The sequence below is a fragment of the Mchenga conophoros genome, linkage group LG9, assembly GCF_057382185.1.
Source record: "Mchenga conophoros isolate Kocher_MC1m ecotype Shallow Benthic linkage group LG9, M_conophoros_male_GT1.1, whole genome shotgun sequence".
Lineage (NCBI taxonomy): Eukaryota > Metazoa > Chordata > Actinopteri > Cichliformes > Cichlidae > Mchenga > Mchenga conophoros.
Window position 1 is genome coordinate 29,986,743 of NC_140534.1, and position 26,982 is coordinate 30,013,724.

Sequence of the window (26,982 nt, forward strand, 5' to 3'; positions counted from 1 at the left end):
TCTCTTACTTTTTGAAGAAGTAACTAGTAACTACAATTAATTACTTTTTCAAAGTAACTTGCCCAACACTGCTGATACTTTTGTCTTCAAAACCCACAAAGGACTGCAGCATTAAAAAAAACATGAGGCCCGTACATCTGCTTCACTACACCATGAACTGAGTGTATCCCTCAGCGCCTGTGACGATCACATCCATCCAGATCCTCATGGCCTCGGGAGAGGGAGCAACCATGTAGTAGACCCTATCGTGAGTCTTCACGCTGAAGGTCAGGGAGGGGTTTGGGCTCTGAAGGAGGGAGAGAGAATGAATTGTGAATGAAGAAGAAAGAGTTATGATGCACTTTTTGTATCATTGTTGGTGAAATGCATACCTTGTGTGCATTCTTCAAGTAATCATAGTATACTTCTTCAATAGCTTGGAAGTAAATGACTCCTTTCAACTTGACTTCGTGCTTGTCTGGAGAGAACATACGAGTACATGCCAAATTAGAAGAAATACACAACTTTAACATTTATGTGTGTGATTCTATCTACACAGAGAGTTTTTTTTAATGGTTTTTAATCAGACTTTGCTGTGTGTGGTTGCAAGTGTGCGCTGTCCTTACCTGCGTAGTAGGATAGTGTGCGTCTGTTGCGATCAAAGACGAACCAGCGTTTCTTCCACGTTTTGATTTTGATTTTAAAGCAATTATAAGCAAATCTAAAAAGTTGGTCAATACCAAAAGTGAGGGTAAGTTAAGAAGTCTTGGGAGTTTTCCTCACTTTCATCGGACCAACCATCTTGAACAATGGCACAGACCTGTTAAAAATAGCGCCTCTTCGACATATAAATCTATATACCGTTTGTTTGTTTGTTTGTTTTGTTGCTTTTATGTGGATCAAACAAAATCATAAGACCAAAAGTTTGTCAGGTTTGTCAAAGTGTGTCAGGTGAACCTTGGTTATAAAATGATACAATGCACTGCTACTTTAAAACCAAGGTCCTGCTATAAAAGTTTGTTTACTTAGCCTGAACATTTTTAAAAACTCGTTTAAACATTTCCAGACTAAATTAAGTAAAAACTAGTTAATTTTTCGTCAATGCTGTTTTTGGCTGTTAATGCTAGACTGAAACACTTCTCATATACTATCATGAAAAATAAAAATGTATGAAACAGTTTACAGTTTACTTGAAGTAATTTTACACCCGCAATGACTCATGGGAAACCTGACTGTGCACTGTCTTGTCTTTGACACGGAAATCAACCTCAATACGTCATTACTAAATAAAACTGTGAGAAAGAATTGTGAACTGAATTTTTGTTTTTATCTTTATAGCAACATTTGTTTGACAAAACACTGGTGAAGTTATTACACTCTTTGTTTGACCATCTGGGTTCACACATTATATCGTTAGAAACGCGGTATAAAACGTTCAATGCACGAAATTGTTAATCGTGTGACCTGAGAAAAAAAAGCTGGTCAATATCTGGCGGTATTAACTGAACTGAAGAGCTTTGTGTGAAAGGATTTGTTTGTTAGAGTGTACCACCTTCGGACCAGCCATGCAAGTGATGGCTGTAAACAGTATAAATAGCTCACGTTGCACAAACCTGGTTACATGATGGTTTTTAAACGTAATTCTTCTTTGACTTTTAAACCTATCGTTAAGTGATTTGCGTAGCGTGGTATCGATGAGACCATTGGGTCAAACAGTTACACAAACTTTAGAGTTTCCGAGAGCCATTTCCCACTCGCAATGAACCACGGGTAATCTATGCAGAATAGACGCTCTTGATAGGCTGTGACGATCACATGCGTTACTTACACCGGCAGGTCAGAGCCAGTGTAAACTGTCCACCAAATATGTGTCGTCTCGGTTTTCTATAAGTTATATCCCCCCATGTTTAAAATTTGGATCCCGTGGACTATATAACTCACGGGTTTTTTTCATTTGATTTTACTAAGATAGAAAAGCAATCTTGATGAGTATATCGAGAGTCAAGAGATTCAAGATCCTTTATTTGTCACATGCATAGTTATACGAGTACAACACGCAATGAAATCAAACGCTCTTTGACTCTGCAAAAAGAGGGGACACTACATTAAGCGAATTATACAAAAGACCACATTATATGGAGTAATATGCAGTAAGTAGCATTATATGCAGAAAGTAAGTGAATTGTGTACATTAAGTGAATGTTAAATTTAAAATAAAAATCTGGAAAGTTTTAACTTGAAAATCTAAAAATGTACAATGTGCGAGTGGGTGTTAAAGTGTCCAGTGCTGTAGTGAAGCCGAGAAGAATCAGGCTGGATGTGTTAAGAATAAATCCTGTCTCAGCCATTTATGGATGCGGGAGGTGGCGGGGCATCTGGTTTAGGACCAGGGTGGCCTGTGATAGAAGCTCCTCTTGAGTCTGTCCGTTCTTGCCCGAATGATGCGGAACCTTCTGCCTGATTGTAGAAGTTGGACAGTTTGTTGCCGGACAACACCGGGAAGGGAGGGGTCCTTCAGTATCTGAGCTGCTCTAGACCAACATCTCCTGGTGTAGATGTCCTGTAGGGAGGGGAGAGCAGTCCTGCAGCAGCGTTCTGCCGTACGGATCAGTCTCTGAAGAGCTTTTTGATCCTTAACGCAGCTGTTCCCATACCAGGATGCTTTCCACAGCGCCTGCATAGAAAGTCCTGAGGATCGCTTCCTCAGTTGTCGGGGGTGGTACAGGCAACTCAAACTGCAGATACACGGACAGTTTAATAAATAATCAACCTAGATTAGCCGCCGTGTTTTAGATTTGACCATGCCAGTACTGCATCCCAGCAGACTCTGTGACAGTACCGATGGCTGCCACATGGCGGCACTCAAACTCCATGCCCCTAAACCTGGATCCATTTGGGAATTCAAATCAGCTTTCAGTCACATACAGTGGGTCAATGAAGATAAATAGACAGCTGACTACAATAAAATAAGACTACCAGCGTATAAAATGTTTGATTGTAGCTGTCATGTCATAAACGTAACTGTTCACTGGCCGGTATATTATCATTTTAGCCTGTCGCTAGTAAAAGGCTGATCAATACTGACAGTGGCGAGACAAACAGGGAGCACAGCCATCAGTCGCTCCGTGAAGCACAAGGTGGCCCGGATGTGAGTCGCAAACTTGTTGACGTGGTTGAGCTTCACCTTCTGAACATCATGGAAATCCACAAGGAGAACCTCAAACGCGTAAACGAGACCGCGATTCACATTTCGCGCCACAAGGTGATCCACGGAGCGAACGATAGCTGACCTCTTTGAGAGTCTTCGGGCGGAGGTGCCACGTCGCACTGTCTTCGGACCAACCACGTGCTTCGCTAGCGTCAGACTTATAAATAGGGCGCTGTTGTCACATACAGTTACATACGGGTGTGTGCAAAAAGCGAGGGCAGAGGAGTTTTAATACGGAGGTTGAATAAATCACGTATACTGTATCACAGAGAACTTTCCGCCAGGCACTCTTACAAGCCTTGCTATCTGTCTGGTTCATTTCATTTCCGCAATGAATCATGGGTAACCTATCCAAATCAGCGAGAGCCTTGCCTCCATTTATATTTCTGTGCCGAGACTACCTGGATGCGCTAACGTGAAAGCCAAACATGTGAGCTCAGTGTGTGTGTAATAGTTTGTAGGCCACAAATATTTTATACACATTGGACGGTGTAGTGTAATATGGCTCAGTGAGGAGCTGAGGTGGAGCCACGCCCCCTTCAGGCAGATATGTAGGCAGGTGTATCCACAAAAAATGTCATTTTTAAGTAGTTGTGTCATTATATCAAAATATTTATTATTAATATTGTGTCAGGTGGATTGGGGGAGTGTGCTTTACTTAGTAAGGCCTTGTATCTATGAACTGGAACAGATGTCCTGAGCTTAGTTTAAGCTGGTGGAGGAAGGTATAGGTGCATACCTGATTCTGGGCTGGCTGTGTGGATTTCACCTGTCTCGTGAAGACGAGAATGTAGCTGTGTAAACTTCAAATATCTGAGCTGGTGTTGTGCCAAAAAAGTGATTTCCAATGTTTCCGTGTGCTTTTTATGTGTAATATCGTTACGTATGATACTAAATAGACTTCTGTGAACAGGTAGTACAAAGGGGTTATATATAAAATTTAAAAATTACCTGTTTCTCAAGTATCTTTGTAACTGTGTTATTGTACTTACATTATAATCAATCAGCTCCCTTTTGTCCACTTAAAATATGTTTAATATATGCAATTTCAGCTGTCCTCCTGGCCAGATTACTCTTAAGAGAGACATTTTTAAAGTAAACAAGATTTTTTTAAACTGCATAAATAAAGGATACATAAGAGTCACTGCCAAAAACTGATTGCGGCTTCTACCTTGTTACAGGAATGTTGTTTGTTGCTCAAGATGACTTGATATCATTCGACTACCTTACTAACAGACCACAGTATGTGAGGCTCCATGACTGTGTGTCCGAGGTGGTAATCTGCAGCACAGGGGCACCACAGGGCACGGTTCTCTCACCCTTCCTGTTCAGCCTTTACACTTCAGACTTCTGTTATAATTCGGACGATTGCCATCTACAGAAGTTCTCAGATGATACAGCCATCATTGGATGCGTATAAGATGGGAATGATCAGGAATACAGGGGGGTCGTCAGTGACTTTGTTGGCTGGTGTGAGACCAACTTACTCCAAATCAACGCCGGCAAGACAAAGGAGATGATCATAGACTTCAGGAGGAAGTCACCCCCTACAACACCGGTGAACATCCAAGGGAAAGACATTGAGATAGTGGACTCTTATAAGTACCTGGGTGTTCACTTCAACAATAAACTGGACTGGACTACAAATACAGACATCCTGTATAAGAAGGGCCAGAGTCGACTCCACCTGCTGAGGAGACTGAGGTCCTTCGGAGTCTGCAGGACTCTGTTAAGGACATTCTATGACACTGTGGTAGCATCTGCCCTTTTCTATGCAGTGGCCTGCTGGGGGAGTGGATGCACGGATTGGGACAGGAGCAGGACTGACAAACTGGTGCGGAGGTCTAGCTCTGTGCTGGGATGTCCCCTGGAGTCTGTGGAGGTGGTTGGCGAGAGGAGGATGTTAGTAAAGCTGACATCCATCATGAACAATCCACATCACCCACTGCATGAGTATGTGAGTGGGCTGAGCAGCTCCTTTAGTCAGAGACTGAAACACCCTCGCTGCAGGAAGGAGCGCTTTCGCAGATCATTCATCCCAACAGCAGTTAGACTCTATAACTCCTCAATCACGATGTCATGACTCACTGGACACTGTGAACATCCACGGTCACCACTTCATGCATAATGGACCTTCCATGTGTATGGACATGTGCAGGTATATATGTATGTATATGTATACATATGTATATTTAGTGTATACATGTGTGTGTGTACATGTCTATAAATAGGAATAGTAGTGGTACAATAGTTATGTCAAGCTATATAGTTTATGTCTTCCATATTTTCAACCATATCCATAATCACATACTGTGTATGCTACCATTGTATATAGTGTATTATCTTACTTTTTTTCATTGATTGTACTTATTGTGTTTTTGTATTTCCTTCTGATATCTGTACCTGAGCTGAGGTGATGCAAAAATTTCCCCATTGTGGAATCAATAAAGTCTTATCTTATCTCTTATCTTATCTTATGAGGGATATATTTGACACATGTTTCACATATTATAGACCAACAAGTTATTTATAGCAGTTTAAATACAAGCAATCAGTTTTTGGCAGACAATCACTTTTTGTCACAACACCTGGTCCTCAGGTGGACGCAGCCTCTGAATTTGGACACCCCCGGCCTGTTTCTGTTTCTAATAACGGTGACATTTAACTTATTTTATCCGATAAATAAACATTGTAAAATTCAAGTTTTTTGTATATATCCCCCCCCAAACAGCCCTTTTGAATGTCTCCCTAAATCTGAGGTCTCAAGTATGGCAAGTATGTGCCAGGCTTTGGCCCACATCTGTCTAAAATTGTATGTAACCATGAATAACATTTTGCCATGTCCACCAGGAGAGACTGGACAGTATAGATGTAAAACAAATATGCCAGCAGTTCATCTCAGTTAATGAGAGGAGAAAACATGTGTTTGGCTCCTTCACATAGTGGACATTGAGTTGTTGTGTGGGACACCAGTAGTTCATGTCTGTTGCTGTAACAGTAGTTCATGTTTAGAATAAAAAGTCCCAGCTCACTGATTTGATCGGGGCAATATTGTGCCTAAAATGTTGCAGAATTTTGCTGAGAGATCTTTTACTTTGTGGTAATCTTAGACGAGTAGTTTTATGGACAAAAACCACCAGGTCATTCAGTGTTCCCTTAGTGCTAATGTGTAAGAGATGTTGGTGTACTATAACTGAAGTAATGTTGTTAAGTACTTAAAGTCATATTCTTTTATTGTCATGACTGTATTTGAAGCTATTTTTATTTTTGTATGTTACCTGATTTATATGGAATATGGCTGAAGCTCCTCTTGAGTCTGTCTGTTCTTGCCCGAATGATGCGGAACCTTCTGCCTGATTGTAGAAGTTGGACAGTTTGTTGCCGGACAACACCGGGAAGGGAGGGGTCCTTCAGTATCTGAGCTGCTCTAGACCAACATCTCCTGGTGTAGATGTCCTGTAGGGAGGGGAGAGCAGTCCTGCAGCAGCGTTCTGCCGTACGGATCAGTCTCTGAAGAGCTTTTTGATCCTCAACGCAGCTGTTCCCATACCAGGATGCTTTCCACAGCGCCTGCATAGAAAGTCCTGAGGATCGCTTCCTCAGTTGTCGGGGGTGGTACAGGCAACTCAAACTGCAGATACACGGACAGTTTAATAAATAATCAACCTAGATTAGCCGCCGTGTTTTAGATTTGACCATGCCAGTACTGCATCTCAGCAGACTCTGTGACAGTACCGATGGCTGCCACATGGCGGCACTCAAACTCCATGCCCCTAAACCTGGATCCATTTGGGAATTCAAATCAGCTTTCAGTCACATACAGTGGGTCAATGAAGATAAATATACAGCTGACTACAATAAAATAAAGTTACCTTAGTAGAAAATATTGTTACATTTGTGAGACAATTTTTTTTTCATTGTAGCTGTCATGTAATAAACGTAACTGTTCACTGTCCGGTAATATTATCATTTTAGCCTGTCGCTAGTAAAAGGCTGATCAATACTGACAGTGGAGAGCACAGCCATCAGTCGCTCCGTGAAGCACAAGATGACCCAGATGTGAGTCGCAAACACGTTGACGTGGTTGAGCTTCACCTTCTGAACATCATAGAAATCCACAAGGAGAACCTCAAACGCGTAAACAAGATCGCGATTCACATTTGGCGCCACATGGTGATCCACGGAGCGAATGATGACTGTGCTCTTTGTGGGTCTTCGGGCGGAAGTGCCACATCCCACTGTCTTCGGACCAACCACGTTCGTTATGAGAGTCAGACTTATAAATAGGGCGCTGTTGTCACATACAGTTACATACGGGTGTGTGAAAAAAAGTGAGGGCAGAGGAGTTGCATTTTAATACGGAAGTTGAATAAATCACGGATACTAAAATCACAGAGAACTTTCCGCCAAGCACTTATACAAACCTTGCTATCTGTCTGACTTATTTAATGTCCGCATTGAATCATGGGTAACCGATCCAAATCGACTACACCCTTTCCTCCACTTATATTTCTGTGCCGAGAGTACCTGGACGAGCTAATGTGAAAGCAAAAACATGTGAGCACAGTGTGTGTGTAATAGCTTGTAGGCCACAGATATTTTATACACATTGTAATATGGCTCAGTGAGGAGCTGAGGTGGAGCCACGCCCCCTTCAGCCAGGTATGTAGGCAGGTGTATCCACACACAAAAAATAAATTTTTAAGTAGTTTCTTACAAATCTCAGACACGTCTTTCTGCTGCATGATACTTGACTATTTTCTTTTGTGTCATTACCGGTATATCAAAATATTTATTATTAATATTGTGTCAGGCGGATTAGGGGAGTGTGCTTTACTTAGTAAGGCCTTGTATCTATGAACTGGAACAGATGTCCTGAGCTTAGTTTAGGCTGGTGGAGTAAGGTAGGTGCATCCCTGATTCTGGGCTGGCTGTGTGGATTTCACCTGTCTGTACTGTAACTGTAACATAGGACAAATGAGAGTGCAGACACATATGATGTTTATTCCAGGAGTTTCACACAGGTAATAACACATTTCAGCTGAACTTAAATAAAGACTTCTTGTCTTTACTGTCTGTGATTCTTTATCCCAGTGATCTGTGGCAGGTTGCACTACAGCACAGTTGGAAATACTGCTGGTGGAAACCTGTAAAATGCTCCAGCTTCACTGTTCTCATAGAAAGGAATTCCTCAAGACAAAAACAACACAAACGATTATATTTATTATATATTCTTTTTTATTATTCATATGAAAATACAAAATTAAGATACATGCAATGGTACTGGCATAAATACAGTAAAATCAACATAAAAATTAATTATATAAAAATACTGGATGAATTAAAACACATGAAAGCTTCCTCTGTGACAACTCCATTAGTTTGGTAAAAATATGCTCGGCACGTCATGTCGAAACAGACAATATTCCACTTAAAAGATATTTCAAAGCAAAGAAACCAAATATACATTGTATCACATATGTATAAAGCTTGGTCAGCACGCAAAAACACAGGAGGCAAGATTATAAATGCAGTTATCAGCGGACAGAAATATGCCAATGCAGTGTGGAGTATAATGCATAAAGCAGCATTAGTGATCATAGTGGAATAGTCATTAAAAAAATAAAACACATTAAATTAGTGGTAATAAATGCAATGTAATGAAATGTAGTGGACTAAAGTAGCAGCACAGTAATCAGCCACCTTAGGACAAATAAATGTGTGTACCATAGATTTCGTCTGCTTGACTTCTAACAATAAAACTTCATCCTGCTGAAGTTCTTCCTTAAAAAAGCATCCAGGACCGCAATTCCACACTAGCGTACTTTCTCACCACTTTGGCGTTTTGTATGTAGATGCATGTAGTGCTAAAAAAATATTTAAAATGTGATTAAAAGGCACAAACACACATCTTTAGTTGATAATGGACCATACATGTCATAACATTTAAGAAATTAGCAGGCAAAATGTACAAATACGTTGGCGTTTTATTAACACGTTACCTATGCTGACACTGTTGTAAACCCGGCATCTGCATCCATTCAGAGAAGGGCTGATTAGTTTGGTTTGTGCGAGTGTGGTTTGGAATATTAGTGTCATTTACCGTGTAAGTACAGCACCTTGGAGCTACAGGAAAAGCCCATAGTAAATAGGCAATGTGCACAGAGTGCCTGCGCGCGCACACAGAGCAGGCAATTCATCACATGTGTATATACTCACACATGATCATATGATGCATGCATGCACATCCACGCACAGATTTAAGACCTGAGAATGCCCCATTAATCATACATGAAATGAATTCATTTAATAAAAAATACACCTTTACTAGATTATGAGGCATTTCATAATGTACAAATGCTTTTAAATGCCTTTCCCCCCGTTTCTTTGGAAATATTGGAAATATGTATAGTTTGTATAAAATGTTGAACACTGTAGGGCATAATATAGAGGCCAAAGTCAGCTCTGGTTTAACTAATGTTTCTAACTTACATAAAAAAATCAGAACAAAAAAACGTTATTCTTCTCTGAAGACGCTTAAACTGTTAAACTGTCCAATATCTGTCCGCAATTTCACATGAGAGCTCTGTAACACAACATGAAGTGTTATCTGTGTAACACAAATGCACATAAGCTTCATCCAGGAGGAAAATAAGGAGCTGATACTTTTGTCTTCAAAACCCACAAAGGACTGCAGCATTAAAAAAAACATGAGGCCCGTACATCTGCTTCACTACACCATGAACTGAGTGTATCCCTCAGCGCCTGTGACGATCACATCCATCCAGATCCTCATGGCCTCGGGAGAGGGAGCAACCATGTAGTAGACCCTATCGTGAGTCTTCACGCTGAAGGTCAGGGAGGGGTTTGGGCTCTGAAGGAGGGAGAGAGAATGAATTGTGAATGAAGAAGAAAGAGTTATGATGCACTTTTTGTATCAGCGTTGGAGAATGCATACCTTGTGTGCATTCTTCAAGTGATCGTAGTATACTTCTTCAATAGCTTGGAAGTAAATGACTCCTTTCAACTTGACTTCGTGCTTGTCTGGAGAGAACATACGAGTACATGCCAAATTAGAAGAAATACACAACTTTAACATTTATGTGTGTGATTCTATCTACACAGAGAGTTTTTTTAATTGTTTTTAATCAGACTTTGCTGAGTGTGGTTGCAAGTGTGTGCTGTCCTTACCTGCGTAGTAGGATAGTGTGCGTCTGTTGCGGTCAAAGACGAACCAGCGTTTCTTCCACGTTTTGATTTTGCCTCCCATCTTGACCAAGTAGCCTCGGCAGGTCTTTTCAGAGATGGACAGGTGGAAGCACGTGTCTAGGCTGTGGCCCGCCGACTCAATGTGAGCCCGCAAGTCAAAATCGTCCTTCCTCACAGGCAGATACCGAGTAAGAGGCCGGGACTTGAGGGAGAGGAATCATTTGAGAATGTAATGACAAAGATGTATTTATAATTTCTTATGAATTCTTTTGTTTTTACCAAATTCCTATAAAACACAAAGATTTACAGAAAGTCATACATTAGGAAACATCAGAGTATTTCTCTCTCTTTGTTCTGCTGCCAACATTTGATGGTCCGGGAAAAAGAACTAAAGATGATAAATGAAGCTTACTATGAGAACTGTCAACACAGACATGATTAAAACCATGCAGAAGGAGGTGCTGTAAGTATGTCTGAAATAGGGCTGGGCGATATATCGAGTTTTTTAAAAATATCAATATATCTTCATACGAGATGTAAGATGTGACAATATCGTTTATATTGATATGTTACATTATAATTATACTTGTGGAGCCGCAAGTTTGCCTCTCTTTCGTCCACTTTTGTCTCTACGCAAACTCACTCAGCCTCGCCTCTCCTTCACTGAACAACTCCCCCTCCCCCACAGCTTCACCTGCAGGCAACGACAAGGTGAACACGGCAAATCTCCGTTAACGAGTTACCGCGGATCGCCCCGTGCGTGGGGCTGGTCGGCGTCAATGTGTTAGCGAGCTAACCGCGCTAACGACATGCAGCCCACAGGAGCTGCATGGCCTAAAATCTGACCGCGAACCGATTTTATGTGGTACACGGCGCTCAGCAATCTGTCAAAAAATGTTTTAGTACGACTTTGGTAAGCTACGAAGTTGCACCGCTTGATGGATTGTCGGAGCATTACGGCTACCGTAGTCTGGAGCCTCGCGGAGTGATACGTATTGTGCTTCAACGTAATATTACCGTATTGTGTGTGTTAAAAGACACAGTTACAAAGAGGATTTCAAACTCCAGGCTGTCAGTCACGCAGTAGAACTTGGGAACAGAGCAGCTGTGAAATCTGTCTTTGTTATTATGCTCATCGTCTTTTAGTTTACATTTTGACTGCACAATTTTGAGCTTTTGTTATGCACAAAAACAACATTGTTTTCTTTTATTTATGGAGCATGATTATTTAATAAATGCTGATAATTTCTTTTTGAGTAATTGCTTCATGTACATCTATGCTGTATGTTAATAAAAGTGCCTGTGTGACATCTGGGACACAGCTTTGACTAAGAACTGTCTTTTTGTTCTTACCTTATGGCTTTAAAAAAAAATATATCGAGACATATATCGTATATCGCCATCCAGCTAAAAATATCGAAATATGAATTTTGGGTCATATCGCCCAGCCCTAGTCTGAAATGTATCAAAGTAAGCTACAGAAACAAGACAGAGTGCACTGTCAAAAGAAGGTAAAAGGTTAGTTCCCTTGAAGTTCATACGTATGTTTTGGATAAAGAACCTCTATTATCCACAGCTCTTCCCAGACCTCTTACCTGCACCCTCTGCTTTTCTCGAAGCTTCACCTCGCGGTCGATCAGTTTCTGGCGTCTGTTGGTCTCCTCTTGTAACCTTTTCTCCAGATCCTCCCGTCTCCTCCTCTCCTCTTCCAAGGCCTGCTTTCGAAATTCCATTTCCCGCTCCTTAAGAACGATTCAGATGCAGTCACAGGTTATTTAATGACACACACATAAAAAACACAACAATTTTGCAGTTTGGGCAAATGAAGTAGCACCTCTATCTTTAAGGTTTGGAATTATTACAAAGATACTCGACTGATCTGCATGTTGGCTTTAACGCTACATATCTCTCTAACATTAAATAAAATGTGAAAATATGAATAAATCAAATAGTGACCTTGTGTTCGAGGAGGCGGTTCTTCTCGGCCTGCGCCTCTCTCAGCAGGCGCTCCATCTCCTCCAGCTTGGCTACATTTGACGTACTGGCACTACAGCGCAAAAAGCACATACAGCAACAATTATAGAAAATAATGTACCTTTTGCTTTACATCAAACACTTGACACTTATAGAAAAACAAACAAAAAACCCACTTTGGGATTTTCCAAAAATGCAAGGGAGCAGCTCGCGAGTTATAAAAAAAAACAGTGGGTACACCAACACGCGACATGAGAAAATCAATGAACTTGGACTTTTCTTTGAAATTGTTTGATGAATGTCGGCATTACTATAATCCAATATAGGGCTCCAGCTATCGATATTGTTTTAGTACTCGAGTTAATCAAGTAATCGGATTAGAAATACTTATGTCTTATCACTGAGCAATAGTAAATATTCAGTCAGTGAAGAGAAGCTAGCATGTCAGCATAAAAGTGACATTCTTATTGGTATAACTGTTAATAATTAATAATAACAATTAATGCTAGTAATGATTCAGTGTGCAACTTAGCACTTTTATTTTTTTATATTTTTAAATATTATATACAATACCATTTAATAAATAAAACACTTTAATTACTATAAATCTGCAAAGTCATGGTACTAAAGTCTTCAAATAAATATGGCCTAGAACACCCCATGCCCCCCTTTAGACTCACCCCTGCAGTTAACATTGTGATAAAAAGTGGGACGGCTTTAGTAAGCTGCCTAATTTAAACAGTTCATCTACATCTTCTATTGCAGCTGTATTTGTAGTCTCTAGTGTGGGTGAAACGCTCACATAGTCATGGTGACAACTGAGCCCTAAAGAGTTGCGGATTAAAAAAAACATCAAAGTGAAAAACTTGCATCGAGGATTTTTTCATAATGGAGTTTTTCGAGTTGGTCGATGAATGGTTGCAGTGTGTGTACATACATGCATACAACACATGTAGATCTACAGCCAAAAAGAAGAACTCTGTTTAACATTCCAAAGTAAACGCTAAACTGTCCTGAGAATACTGATTATTCACTGGTTGTGTGTGCGTGTGTGTGTGTGTGTGTGTGTGTGTGTGTGTGTGTGTGTGTGTGTGTGTGCGCGCGCTAAATCAAAGAGGAAATCCATTAAGAAAAGAGGCCGCGTTGCCAAGGCAAACCATCTATGTTATCTCTTTAGGTCTTTGAGGCCTTGTCTGATTTAGAGTCTCCCAAACTGCATATGGTCTACACATGACACTCACTCCTGACATCACAGCGAAAGGATCTATGTATGTATTTCTCTGTCACGTCAAGCAGTAATTCTTTTTCTCACACTAATTTTCTTGCCAAGTCTATTTACTCTCACAAATGCACTTCTGGTACCACCGCCGTGCTGACTTACATTCATTTTATGAAACCTTACCCAAGCCCTGAACATAACCTGCTTTACCCTAACCTTAATCCAAGTCTGAGCACTACCTTTTAAATATTTCTGTTATTGGAATTTGCCTTTTTATACTCAGGGGAAGGCCAATTCCCAAAATAAGACCGTGTAACCAGATTTAAGCAACATAAGCAATGTACACACACACACACACACACACACACACACACACACACACACACACACACACACACACACACACACACACACACCTCTTCTTATCTGGATCCAGGAGGAAATGAATACCCGGTGTTGATGTCACAACAGTGCTAAGAAGAATGGTGCACATCAGACTGAACTATAAACAAATCAGGAAGCGAGACAGGGTGGAGAAATTTGGAGCAGCCCGAGTGCAGAGAGGACAAAAAAGAAACGGGAGGGAGGGCATGAAAAAAAACCAACAAAAAAACTAGAACATTTGCAAAAGGGAAAAAAACCCTCTTTTTTTCCCCACTCTGCTATTTTTTCATTGTCTTCTTCATCAGTTTCCAGATGCTTTTTCTCAACAAAACACCAGCAAAGAATCCAAAAACAGTAACAAGTCGAATCATTTTGAAAGAAATTAGAGCACTTGTTACTATTAAATGAAAAAGTACTTAATTATGAATGAATATCAACATATCACCAAAGTCAAATATGAATTAAACAGTACCACCGATGGCATTTTTCTTACCTCAATCGACGAGAGGTAACTGCACTCATTGTCAATACACACCCATGCAGTTCCAAATGTATTTATTCGAGTTCTGGACTACTTGGGAAAAAAATTGTTCTAACACTTCTATCTCCCGAAACAGGACTCATCACTGCAAATTAACAAAAAAACTCCAGCTCTGTCATAAAACTGATCCACATTCCCCAACGTGACTTCCAGTGCAATATAACCTCATGCAGCCTAATCTGAGCCAAAGCACACTGAGAATAAAAACGCGCAAAACAGAGATGTAACTCTGCAAATGGTTTCAAATCTGCTGGAACGAGACCATACCATTCAGAGAAACAAGAGGAGGGGAGACAAAAGATGTAAAAAGGATTGAGGGAAAGCAGGCACACATGGTTTTACTCCAGTCGGGGGGCTGAACCCCTAAATGGACCTCCACACTCATGCTGGTTTGCTCAGTTAATCTGAACCTGAGGGGGCTGACTGGAAAGGCACCCGCGCACACACCCCTTTATGTTTTCTGTCTTCCGTAAGCTGATCCCTACAACTCTAATCAACAGAGTCCTCCCCCCTTAACTCATGCTACACGCTCAGTTCTACACATCCTATTCTCCAAGGAGGGAACATGAAAGGCAGGAAACTCTTTTTTTATTTAATTTTTTGCTAGCAAGCCCTCCCCACTTCATCCAACTTTCTGTCCCATTTCAACTTATTCTAAAGACGTCTTTAACAGTTATTTTCATCAGCGCATACACACTGCTGACAGGCCTTTGTGTCACCTACCTGGAGATGTTGTCAGGTGAGCAAGCAGAGATGCTGGTTTCAATAGAGTCACTACTATCCACACTCATTGTGTCAAAGGCCTGGTTTTCACGGTACCCAAAGGCATCGAGGTAGACGTTGGTCTGAGAAGCAGCTCGGGAGCTCGGCTGACCTGGATACACACAAACGCAATGAAGACGAAAAAGGATGAATTCTCCAGTAGCAACCAAGGTTACTTACTCCTCCTGCCCACGCATCAACCCAAGCCTTCTACCTGTCGGTGTAACTTCTTCTGGGACAGACTGCCCGGACGGGTTCAAATTTTGATTACAATGCCCCGCCACCGTTACACTGTGTACTCACACGTCCCGGGAAAAAATATATCCAGGCCTTAATGCTACGATTAGGTGAAACTGCGGCCTAACAGTAAGACACTCAAGCACACAAAATAAATGGAAAATAAAGAGGAAAAAATATTTTCTGTAAAACAAGCACAGAAACAGGTTTTGAGATTTAAAAATGAATAAAAACAGCAGCCTGAAACTGTCCCAAAAACTTCTGGAAAGACAAAAAGATATTCTCATGAAGCTGACGGATGAATGATGACAGATCTACAGTGCGGACACTTTAAAGAGAGACTAACTAAACGTCCTGGTACAGGAAGAAACACACACACAAAAACTGATACCATCAGCTCTGTTTACTAGACCCACCCATCAGATGAGCCAGATCAGGGGACTAAAGGGGCCAAGGCATCAGATACATGTGCCAGTTCCCAGAAAGCAACGACAGTACACTTATAACATGAGACACACAGTACTTCAAAATGATCCCCCAAAATACTGATTTGTTGTCTGAAGGGCAATGAAAAAATTATTTTATGAAAGACTAAACTACTTATTCTTATGTCTAAGTAGGTGCAAATCTAAATTTAATTTATAATAGCGATGCCTATGCAAAAGGTTGCTATGGAGAGGAGGCATGGTGTCCTTCAGGTGGCATCCTGTATCTTTCTGGGCCAAACAGCAAACATCCACACAGACTGCAAACGCTTTACACTCTTGTGTGTCATATTTTCTTAACAGTGAAGACGTTACAACAGCTCGTGTAAATCCCCACGAAGTGATGGAACGCTCACATTCCTCCACTGACAGATAAGCAAATGTGGAATTTATCAAAACACAATGAGGTGCACACCCACAAACAAAGCCTCTTGCTGGGATATTGTCTCCATATAAGGTGCATTTTCAAATCCCAGCTCAGCGATGAGTGTGGTTTTGTGTGTTTGTGTGATACACGAGAGAAAAAAAAGAGAGTAAGATCAAGTGAAGTTAAGTGTATTTGTGTGTGTGTGTTTTACCTTTATGCAGACGTCGAGATTCACTTTCCTTATTGGATAAACTGAGGATTCTTGGAAGAATACTGCCACAACTTGTAGTCTGTACCAGAGGCTGATGGGACTATAAAGAATCAAGAAGACGGAGAAGAAATGGGTGCTTCATATTCTATTTATAATAAACACTATAACTCAAAGACCAAGTGGTGAAGCCGAAAAGTGATACACAGACCAAGTCTGACATTTAGTGGTAAATTTGTAAACCAATCATTTCCACCATAGTTTTCGTAAAAAAACGTTGTTTTCTGAAGATCGAGACGATAACTAAACAAAAACTAATGCACAAGGACAAAAACTATGATGAAACATACTGACACATTTGTCAATGAATAAAATGAGATCCAATCAGAACTAATTAAGCTGCGCAGAAAGGCGGGACGAGTTTGGAAGTGATTTTTTTTTTTTTTTTTTACATGCACAATCATCTCTGTTTGTACCTTTGTGGGGAAGCTGCGCCCGAGTGTTGCACACATAAACTGGGGATTCATGGCGGTCGCAGTTTTCTTCCAGGGTAATGTATCACTTAGATGTGAGCCACTTTCTTTCTCAGACCTCTTCCTCTCCTCCAGAAGACGGAAATGCTGATGAGACACACACACACAGAAAACATGAACACAATTACCAAAAATTTAAATTATTCATTTCACTTTCAGTCATATATCAATGTCACCATACTTTAAGTGTAACGTAAAGTCTTGGTGTGCAGGATTTAAAATGTCTTACTCTGGCGCCATCTGCTGGAGGATCAATAAGTCACAGTGGCAGAAGTGCATTCTCCCTTTCTTAACCCACATTCAATAATTTTATTCTTTAGACAGATGGATCTAGTTTCAATGTAATATGCTTGTGATATAAAAATAAACACACAGTTGTTTACACACCAACACACACACACAGTCGTGTTTTCATGTTTGTGGGGACATCTAATTGACATTATGTTTTCCCTTGCCGCTTACCCTAACCTTAACCATCAAAAATGAATGCCTAACCTTAACTCTTACCCTAAACTGAAACGTAACCTAATTGTAACCTTGACACTAAAAACACATTTTGGGTGAGGACAGGCATTTTGTCCCCATAATGGCTGGGAGTCCCCACAAGTATAGGAGAATGCCAATTTTTGGTCCCCACAAAGATATATAAATATGGTATACATATACACACACACACATTACCTGCCTGTGTTGCTGATGGCGCTTTTTGACAGGAAGGGGAGGTGGGGGGGAGTCTGGGAGAGGGGAAGGGTCTCGATATGTCACCATGTTCTCTGGCCAGTGCACAGAGGGTGTTTTTGGGAGGGGGCGGGGATTTAGACGGGAGGAAGAAGAAGGAGAGGAGGAAGAGGAGTGACAGTCGGCAGGTGAGGAAGAATGACAGAGCTTCGGAAAAAGAAAGGAACATTGTCAGAAAGCTGAAATGAGCGCAGAAACAGGAAGACAAGCTGGGGGAGAGAACCAGCCGCACACTTTGCACCATCCGCCTCGGCGTACTTATCTACACACGATAAACCCGTCACACCACTACACACACCTCATCCTCCGCTGGTTTGGGGGTGTCCTCATCAGGGGAAAGGGTTGCCTCGGGCTCAGGAGAGGCTTTGGTCAGAGTGGGGGCAGGAGCAGCTTTAGGGTCTTGCCCAAGCTGTGAGTAAAGCTCATTGATTTCACTGACTGTGACATAGCCCTGCAAGGTGTCATGTGGAGAGAGAAGGGGTGAGGCATAGCGGGAAGTGAGTTAGCCGTGGAAATTAGTTGTTAGAACAATGCAAAAATTTAGTGGCAATTTCAGAAATAAGTTATTTACACACAACACTGTTAACATGAGACAAAGGACACACTAACAAGATTATGTCAGCATTAATATACAGTACGTGGACGTATAAAAATAAGCTTCATCTCAAATTTCTGGAACTTCTAGTAGTGCTTTACAAGAGCTAGCAGTTAGAACAAGAGGCTACAGTGGCAAAACAAAGAAGACGACTGGGAATAAAGAGAAAAAATGGAAACCAAAAATAAAGTGGAACACAAAAGGGGAAATATTAGCTCAGAAAGGCAAAGTACCTCTGCGTTCTTGAGAAAAATAGAAGAAAGGAGGGAGCAACACACATCAGCCAAAGAGGCTGAATCCTAGCAAGCGGAAAAGGAAATCATAGCCATTAAAATCAGGATATCGCCCGTTCCAGGACTCGTAAGTAACCACAGCATCCGCCAATCACACCAACCTCTCTCAGGGTGAAACTCCGTCCACCGGTGAGGCCAGCGTATTTTCTTTCCAGCACAGCCAGGCTTTCTTTCTCCTGGCAGACAGATACAGACACAAAAATGAACTTTTCCCATCATTAATACAGAGCAGAGCACGCACATGCGAACATAAAATCTGCCATACTCTCTGCAGCATGGACTCAAGGTTGCTCCTCTCCTTCAAGAAGCTCTCCTTCTCTCGTTGAACCTGCTGCGTAATCTGCGCCGACTGCTTCTTCAGAGTTAACAGACGCTCCTGCGAGAGGGAGAGCGGAACAAACTTATCAAGCGCCTCTAGCCTGCTTAGAAAGTATGAATCAAACATTCCTGTTAACCCTGCAAATCTAAACAAATTGACATTTAAAGAGCAAATTCAGCTTCAAACAGCAGATTAAACAGGCTGGATTTTTAAATCAAAAACAACCGAGAAGAGAGCTGATACCTTGCGGGTGACGGTGCTGCGTTGGTAGTCTGCGATCTCCCGGAGAAGCTGCTGGGTGTGGGTCTCCTTCTCCTCGTCCTGCCTGCTCTCTCTCTCGAGCTGCTGAAACTCCAGGTCCTCAAAACGCTTTGTCTCTGCCTCAAGCACTTCGCAGTCCTGATACACACAATGAAATAGATAATACAAGTGTACACTACTGCTCACAAATTTTTAGTTGTCACTGGGAGTAACTGTATGATTTCTGAAGTCAAAGCAGCACAGTACCCTGTGCAGTACAGCTTAAACCTGCTTGATACAGACCGCTGTGGCGAGCTTTAATTATCTGAAGATCTAGGGCTGGTACCTTAGGATCACATGACCAAGCAGTCAGTCTTCCTTTGCTACTGATGTTTTTATTCTTTTTTATTTATTTTTTGAGTACAGCAATGTACTGTAGCACATCCTGCAGTCTGGCATTGCCCTAATAATGACCTGAAAGTAACACAGGCATAATAGGTGGTAATCTGCATAAATGTAGTAATATGGGTTGTCTTTCATGGCTAAACTTACTTCCAAAGCTGATGCTGCGCTCTCCTAAACTTAAAACAAACCCTTTCACTAAACTTGAACTCCGTAAATTGCAATAAAAAACAAGAAAAATTCCACTAATCCAAAACTTTGCATGCTTTTTTAGCCACCACATTAGAGAAAGAACATCAAGTATACGTGCAAGTGTCCATAAAAGAAACCTTCTCACATAAAAACCTGCATCTACTAATATTAGCAAATAAATGCCAACATACTCAAATACGACAAATAATCGTTTATCAAATACGTCTCATTCCATAACATACGTAGACACGGGTGCAAACCAGACTGTGAAATCTCTAATGTGTGTGTCATCGACACTAAACATGCAACAACACATCACTACCGTTTGGCTAAACATGCAGCCTTTCACACACCATAAGCATTCGCCCCAAAGTGAAGATGATTTAAATGTGCCGCCTCTTTGATAAGTCGTTTCAAAGAACAGTCGCTCATCAAACACAAAAGGTGAAGCCTTTAGACATTACACCCAACAGAGTGAGTCTGTAAGAACCAAACAGGTACCAAAGCCTGACACTTTAGAGATGATATAAAACATAAAGAGGGAATGATTGAGAATGAACGTTAGCTCTGAAAGTGTGCCATGCTCTCATGCAAGTAAGCAAACATTATATAAACGAGTCTGTCATGTGAACAAATGTTTAGAGTCAGTGCTAGTATTTGCCGATATAGCGGTCACATTTATGTTGAATACTTTCTCGAATATGCATGATTTCCATTGGCTCTTCCACTATATTTTTCTAAATATATGTATGTGCGTGTGTTTGTGTGCATATGTGTGTGTGTTTGTGTGTACTGACCCTGGCTAGCTGCTCCTGCAGGGGCTCCTTGGTGGCTTCAGGACAGCTGTCCAGCTGGGAGCGCTGCTCACACACAATCTGAGCCAACCTCTCTACTCTGCCCTTTTCTGCCTGCAGCAGCTTGCACGCCTGGCAGGCAAACGTACGTACACACAGATGCACACACGCGTTCCCACACGAGGACGTACACCATGTACATGTTTGTTTATGTGTACATATAGACACAAAAAGACGAACACACACACATACACACACACACACACACACAAAGGACAGAGAGGATGGCAGAGTTAGTGGGGATTGGGGAGCAACAGTTAGTTACTACAGCGACCAGGTCAGTACGGATAGCCTAGTGGGTGGGGAGGGAGGGAAAGCTGGAGGGAGCGCAATGGAAAACTGATTAATGATGTTATGAGACTTCACTTCTGCCGTTTTATTCGTTTTTTTATGAATGCAAATGATTGAAATGATTAAGTAAGAAGAGAGAACGGGCATGTATGGAATGGCGCAGCAGAGGTTAACTATCACACTGATGGCTCTTTCTATAAAATACACAAAACACACATTCACCTAGAATATGTGCAAGCACTCAACTTCATCTGCTCTTCAACCAGTTTTTAACACCCGGGGCTACACGCATCTACCCGATCGCTCGCTTTTCTTTCCCTAACTTCTTCCGCTGGCAGATGCCGGTGCATGGAAATTTCAGAGTGAGTCCAGGACTCAGTCGAACACAGGCCAAACCAAAGCACGCGCACACACACGGATACACACCAGAAATACCGTCCATTTATCCGCTTACACCTCCCACTCTGTCAATAATATCATATGGTGTTATAAATGTAGAAAAAATATAGGCACACTTGCTTCCCTACACTTGCCAAACAGGATCACTTGATGACCGCTACTCCCCGGACAGTCTTAGCAGATATATATTTGGACCAGAGAGAGCATGAGAAGGATTAACACCTACCGCCCGGGTCTCTCAGTTGCCTATGTATTTTTAATGCCATTCAATGCATGTTGCTAGTAAAAATATAGGCTGTATGAGTGAATGGAGATGGCTTTTCAAACACCTAAAAGAATTTTTCCATATGTTAATGTGTATTTCTCTCCCCTTTTGATGACCATATGTATTCAAAGGCAAAGTTAAGCATATTCAAAGGGACCTCTAACTTTTAACCCAGCTGGATTACAGATGATAAAGAGGTCTGTAAGCATCCCATTCTGAGTGTATCAACTTGAATACCTTTTCTTTTTCCTGCTGGGATTGGGTCTCTAGGTCAGCTATCTTGTTGTGAAGCGCTTCTAAAGCATCTTTTTCGTGTTGAAGAGCTGCTATCTCGGACTCCTGCTCAGCTTCAACTAGAGCTCGCTCAACCTCGACCTTTAAAAAAAAAAAAAAAAAAAAAACACGCGCACACACCGCTCAGTTTTAAACCAATACTTTATATCTGTGCTTTTATCAAAACATTCTCATTCATCTTTTGTTAATCTTGACAATAAATCAATCAATAAATAAAGTAAATATCATCATCGTCTATATACCTCTCGGGCAGATTCCTCAATTTGATTGTCCAGCTCTTTGATCTTTTGTTCAAGCTCCTCCATGTTGTTCAGGACCTGGATTCTCTCCTCTTCCACGCGCCTCACTTCCTCCTCTGAAGGGATCGTGTCCTGTCCACGATGGCGAGCTGCATCCTCTAGAGCCTGGTAACATCATCATCAATGTAGTCGCTGATTTAACTCCTGCTAACATGCACTTACATTGACATATCTGCGAGACCTGTAATAATAATCACTGATGCCACAAATGGAAAGGAAAGCGTATGGGCTCCATACATACACACAAATGCCTGCTGTCAGTTCATGCTAACACTTAGCATGCTCTAATCTAATAAATGGACTGTAAATATGTCCCATCTGTGTTGAGTAGGATGTTTGTGTCAATACTTTCTAAGTATTAGGAGGAGGGATCCTTGTCACTGTTATGTTTTCCAGGATGAATGGGGGGCTAAACACTTCCTGCATAAATCTTGATTAATATTTTAGTAAGATGACCAAGGTCAAAGGTGCACGAAGAAGAAAAAACATACATCTATCATTTTACCAAATCAACAGAGACTAATGTTACAGAATATTCTCTTGCATGAAGTCTTCAGAGTGACTAAAGTCTGTAGACCATCAAGGCATTGCATATTTCACTGTATTTATTTTATACTACCGGAATATTTTTTTAAATTTATGTTTTCTCCTACTTTTTTGAATGAGGGTCAAAAGTTATATGATTCTACTGAACAAACACGGTTCTGTAGACTAGTTCATCTTATACACCAAATAACATTTGTTTTTGCTCTTGATAGCACCTCAGTGATACTGCACTCACACATGGAGGGCATTTCTGTGTTAGCATAAAGTTCTAACAGTCACAAAATAAGTGTCCTGTGTCTTATACCTCATTTGTCCTATGTGCACGTGGTGAAGGTGTGGGGGCAAAGCTTCGCAGACTGATAGCAGGCGATTCGGCCCTGTTGTCTCGGTGACCGCTGCTACGCCTCCGTCGTACCTGCAGGTCATCATCATAGTAACCGTTCTCCGATCCAGGGGAGGTCGTGTGCCCGTTTCCGACTATTCCACTAACAGCTGAAGAGTCGGAAAAGACAGAAGGCGTGTCATCATCTTCGTCGGTCAGCTGCAGCTTCTCAAGCTCCTGGTTGATCTTCTGCAGGTCTGCAACAGCTGAAGTGGAGCTTGTGGCTGCGGCGCCTCCGTCCCTTTCAGCTCGGCCCAGCTCAGAGCAAAGAGACAAGATGGTCTCTAGCCGCTGTCGCTCCTGAGATGATGGCAAACATAAAGGCACACACGTGTATGGGTTATGTGCATGCAATGGCAAGTACTATTTAAGATCACGTTTTTAATGTTGACATGTTGCTGAAGTTTTACACAAATACAATGCAACCCTATAGTATTGAGCTTAGTCAAGTTTTAAATAATAGTATTACCTCGGGAAGCATCACAGAAGTCAGTCCTTCTAAAACTTTTTCCGTTTAGTCCAAAATAAAGAAAAGTAGCGTTTACTTAGTATTCAGCATGACCCTCTCCTGTATGTGGATCTAATTTGGTCTAATATTTGCAGATTTTAGAAGAAACATTTCTTCTCACTGAGAATCCCTGGAGTGAGCACTTCTCCCTGCCAGTGCATAGCTATATGTGGGGCACTACGGAGGCTGCAGAGAGTCAAAAATGCCCTCTTGCAGGTTCAGCAGTTACTTCTCTCAAGGGTTACGTATATGAGCCCCACAGCCAGCCTGTGTTAGTAATATTAGATACAGAGAGGGGGGGAAATGGACAGAGGTGTGTGTGTGTGAGTGATAGAGAGAAAGAGTGAGCTAATGAGAAGGTGGTCAGCTGTCAACCATGGTCATAAGTGTGCACAAGAACCGGCTTTGACTCCAAAGTAGGAATGTGTCTATGAATGTCACCGTGGAAACAAGATGCTTTCCAGGGAATTCTTCACAAGGAGAGAATCGGATCCAGGTGACATTTGGATTGTGAAAATCATGAAATAGTTAACTGTGTGTTTAGGAAAAGCACGAAACACTCACTTTATAGTGCTTCTTAGTTAAACAGTTATGTCAGAATCCACATATAACAAAGCATCGAACACATTTTACCATGCACACATACAAACCCCAATTATAACACGTAACATGAACCAGGAGCTGGCACAAAACGTGTCCGTGTCAGTTTGTCACCTTGCGCTATTCTAATGGGCATAAGCTTCTGTGGAGCCTCTATAGTAATCAGCTGTCAACTAGAGCAAGAGACAGAAAGAAGAAGAGAGGACAAAGACACGGACATATGAGAGGAAAGCTGGAGAAAGCACGAAAATGAAAGACGGTGAAAGAAGCGAAAGACAGGAAACGAGCTGGGAAATTTTTGGACAACACGCCTTGCTTTAAATTCATTTTTAAAAGGTTTGTGTGCCTTTAATTAACACAGACATTAATTTCAGCTTTCTTTTTTAGCGGTCTCTTGTTTCAGAATTCTATTTTCTAAAGATACCACTAGGGGGCAGACAAATACAAGACAATAAGGCTAGACTGAAACACTACAATTGCTGCTACATCTCACCTTTAGTCATCTGATTAAAGTAGAGATGCACGTGATTATAACTCCCTGTATAATGTGGATCATCGATGATATTTAACACCAGGGCACGCACTAAAACAGGCAGTCGAAATAGTTTCAACCCAATTAAGTGCAACACTGCAACACAATTCATTCCCCCATCTTCAAACCGGCAAAAGAGAAAATCTTCACATCATGAAAGCTCAAAACCACGCTCATAAGAATGTGGAGGCTTGTCAAAAGTCACCGTCAAAGTGTTCTTTAAATCAGAGATACTGAGACACTTTAATTGTGAGAACATGGCTGAGAGAAACAGAGAAATAGAAAGAGAGGGATCACGAGATCGGTTGTCATTATATGTTGATAATATGTGTTTATCCACCTGCTACACTATAACTCTGTAATCTTCTTGGTTTCTCTTACCCACATCTGACTGATGTGTTCTGTGGCTCCTTAGCACAGCAAACCACACTGGGTGGACCTCCAGATGACTGACATAAACATGAACCTCATATGAACACATATACACACACACACAATCCAAGTACAGGGTTAAGAATAGTGCTGTTAGTATGGGCTAACTGCCATGAGCACCTGTCAAGTGGTGAACCTCACTGTGCGCCTGTGTTAAGCTCCCTGGGAGAGTATGTTTGAGAGCGCAAGGAGCAGGGAAGCATTCCTACACTCGTTCCATGTTTGGTGTCTTTGTATGCATGCACAAAATAACATTAAACCTTAAACACCCTGCTCTCCTGCCTATATTCAGTCTATCTGAATAAGCTTAGCTGGAGGATGCACTCTATGATGATAAGTCAAAAAAAAAGCAAATACTAAATGGCACAGTACAAACAGCAGCTACAATGCTTTAAATACAGAAGCTAAAAGCAATTAAACTCACCAGTCTCTCCACCTCCTGCTCACGGAGTCTCTCCTCTTTTTGGCGTTGGTGGTAGTCTGTCAGTTCTTCCTTCCCACTTAGGGAGCTGATACTCCCCCTTCTTTCCCTGAACCCCCCTGGCGGGGTCACCCCTGCTTTGCCAAATGACTGCCTCCTCTCCCCCAGACCAATTCCAGTTTCCAGGCCGGCCTTCCCAAATGAAGAACTCCTCTCTCTAAGTCCTAGTCCCGGTGCAACGGTGAGTTCAAGGCCCACTCCTGGTGTTTCTTTCTCCGTCACAGACATTTCTGCTCCTGAGGAGGCGTCATTGCTGCTTAGCCGTTCTTGTTCTGGAGGGCTCGAAGCTATAGAGCTGATGGAGCCTATTGAGCTGGTGGAGGTTAGGCTGAGTTTTTTGGCAACACGAGGAGAAGAGGAGCCCCCTGCCCTGGATGGGATTGTTACATCTGGTGGAGTGGATGTGGATGTGGAAGAGATGGAGTGGGAGGTGGAGCAGGAGGAGGTCCTAGGGGAAGAGAGGGAGATCGACACGACACCTTCCCCTTGAGCTGTGGTCTGGCCTTTAATCCTGTTTGCAGCTTGCTGACTGGAGTGACTAGACTTGTGGTTGAGGTCAGCGTTTTGGCCGTTGCTGTAATGCTCTTTGCTAAATTTGTAATCCCCAGCAGTATCAGACCGCCGTGGAGGCAGCGTTGACAAAGTTAGCACTCCATTATTATTGTCACGGGGGGACGGGGAGGGACAGAGGCGTGGCAGTGAGCGGCTGTGTCCTCCTGCTGTCATCCCACTCAACGAACCTGCTGAGTATTTCCTGGTTCGACTAGTGGGCGTCGGCTCCTGGTTCCCCTGGTTCCCCTGGTTCCCATAGGTGCGACGTCCTAGACGGGGGCTAGAGGGCATGCTGGCAGCGCCCCCAGAAGATGGAGTGCGGGATGAGGAAGAAGATGGAGGAAGAGAGAGGAGATAGTTCTCACTACTGGCAACAGAAGTGGAAGATCCCCCACCATTCCAGGTGGAGAGTAAAGGAGAGGAGCTCTGACTGTGCAGTCGTCGGCTATCGCTGGTGCTAAAATTGTCCTGACTGCGGCCAACTGAAGAGCGCGAGGCCAAAGAAGAAGAAGGGTCGGAACGTCGCCCGGGGGAAAGAGGGGGAGCAGATTTTAAGGACAAAGAAGGACGATCGGAGCTATAGAAACGCCTTGCCTGTTCCTGATAGGCTGATGAAGATGTGGCAGGACTGGAGACAGGTGTGGTGGGGGGAGACTGGGAGA

At 42.0% G+C, this 26,982-nt stretch overlaps 1 protein-coding gene across 8 annotated transcripts in view; it reads right to left on the bottom strand.

The window, feature by feature from the left end:
* Positions 1-8,402: 8,402 nt before the first annotated feature.
* The window catches only part of phldb2b (pleckstrin homology-like domain, family B, member 2b), a 37,383-nt gene continuing 18,803 nt past the window's right edge, over positions 8,403-26,982 (bottom strand). For 2 of the 8 annotated variants that reach the window (XM_085287450.1, XM_085287456.1), the window contains 18 exons: positions 25,712-26,974; positions 23,138-23,515; positions 22,231-22,392; positions 21,932-22,069; positions 20,683-20,811; positions 19,295-19,450; positions 18,998-19,108; positions 18,834-18,908; positions 18,673-18,738; positions 18,143-18,295; positions 17,050-17,193; positions 16,577-16,676; positions 15,238-15,388; positions 12,353-12,443; positions 11,992-12,138; positions 10,379-10,598; positions 10,146-10,231; positions 8,403-10,061 (listed from right to left, as the gene is read on the bottom strand). In XM_085287450.1, coding sequence (XP_085143576.1) covers positions 9,921-10,061; positions 10,146-10,231; positions 10,379-10,598; positions 11,992-12,138; positions 12,353-12,443; positions 15,238-15,388; positions 16,577-16,676; positions 17,050-17,193; positions 18,143-18,295; positions 18,673-18,738; positions 18,834-18,908; positions 18,998-19,108; positions 19,295-19,450; positions 20,683-20,811; positions 21,932-22,069; positions 22,231-22,392; positions 23,138-23,515; positions 25,712-26,974 — 3,711 coding nt within the window. In that variant the 3' untranslated portion in view covers positions 8,403-9,920. Of the gene's footprint in view, positions 10,062-10,145; positions 10,232-10,378; positions 10,599-11,991; positions 12,139-12,352; positions 12,444-15,237; positions 15,389-16,576; positions 16,677-17,049; positions 17,194-17,787; positions 17,992-18,142; positions 18,296-18,672; positions 18,739-18,833; positions 18,909-18,997; positions 19,109-19,294; positions 19,451-20,682; positions 20,812-21,931; positions 22,070-22,230; positions 22,393-23,137; positions 23,516-25,711; positions 26,975-26,982 lie in introns of all 8 variants that reach the window. The other 6 variants (XM_085287457.1, XM_085287458.1, XM_085287452.1 and 3 more) reach the window with 6 other exon arrangements.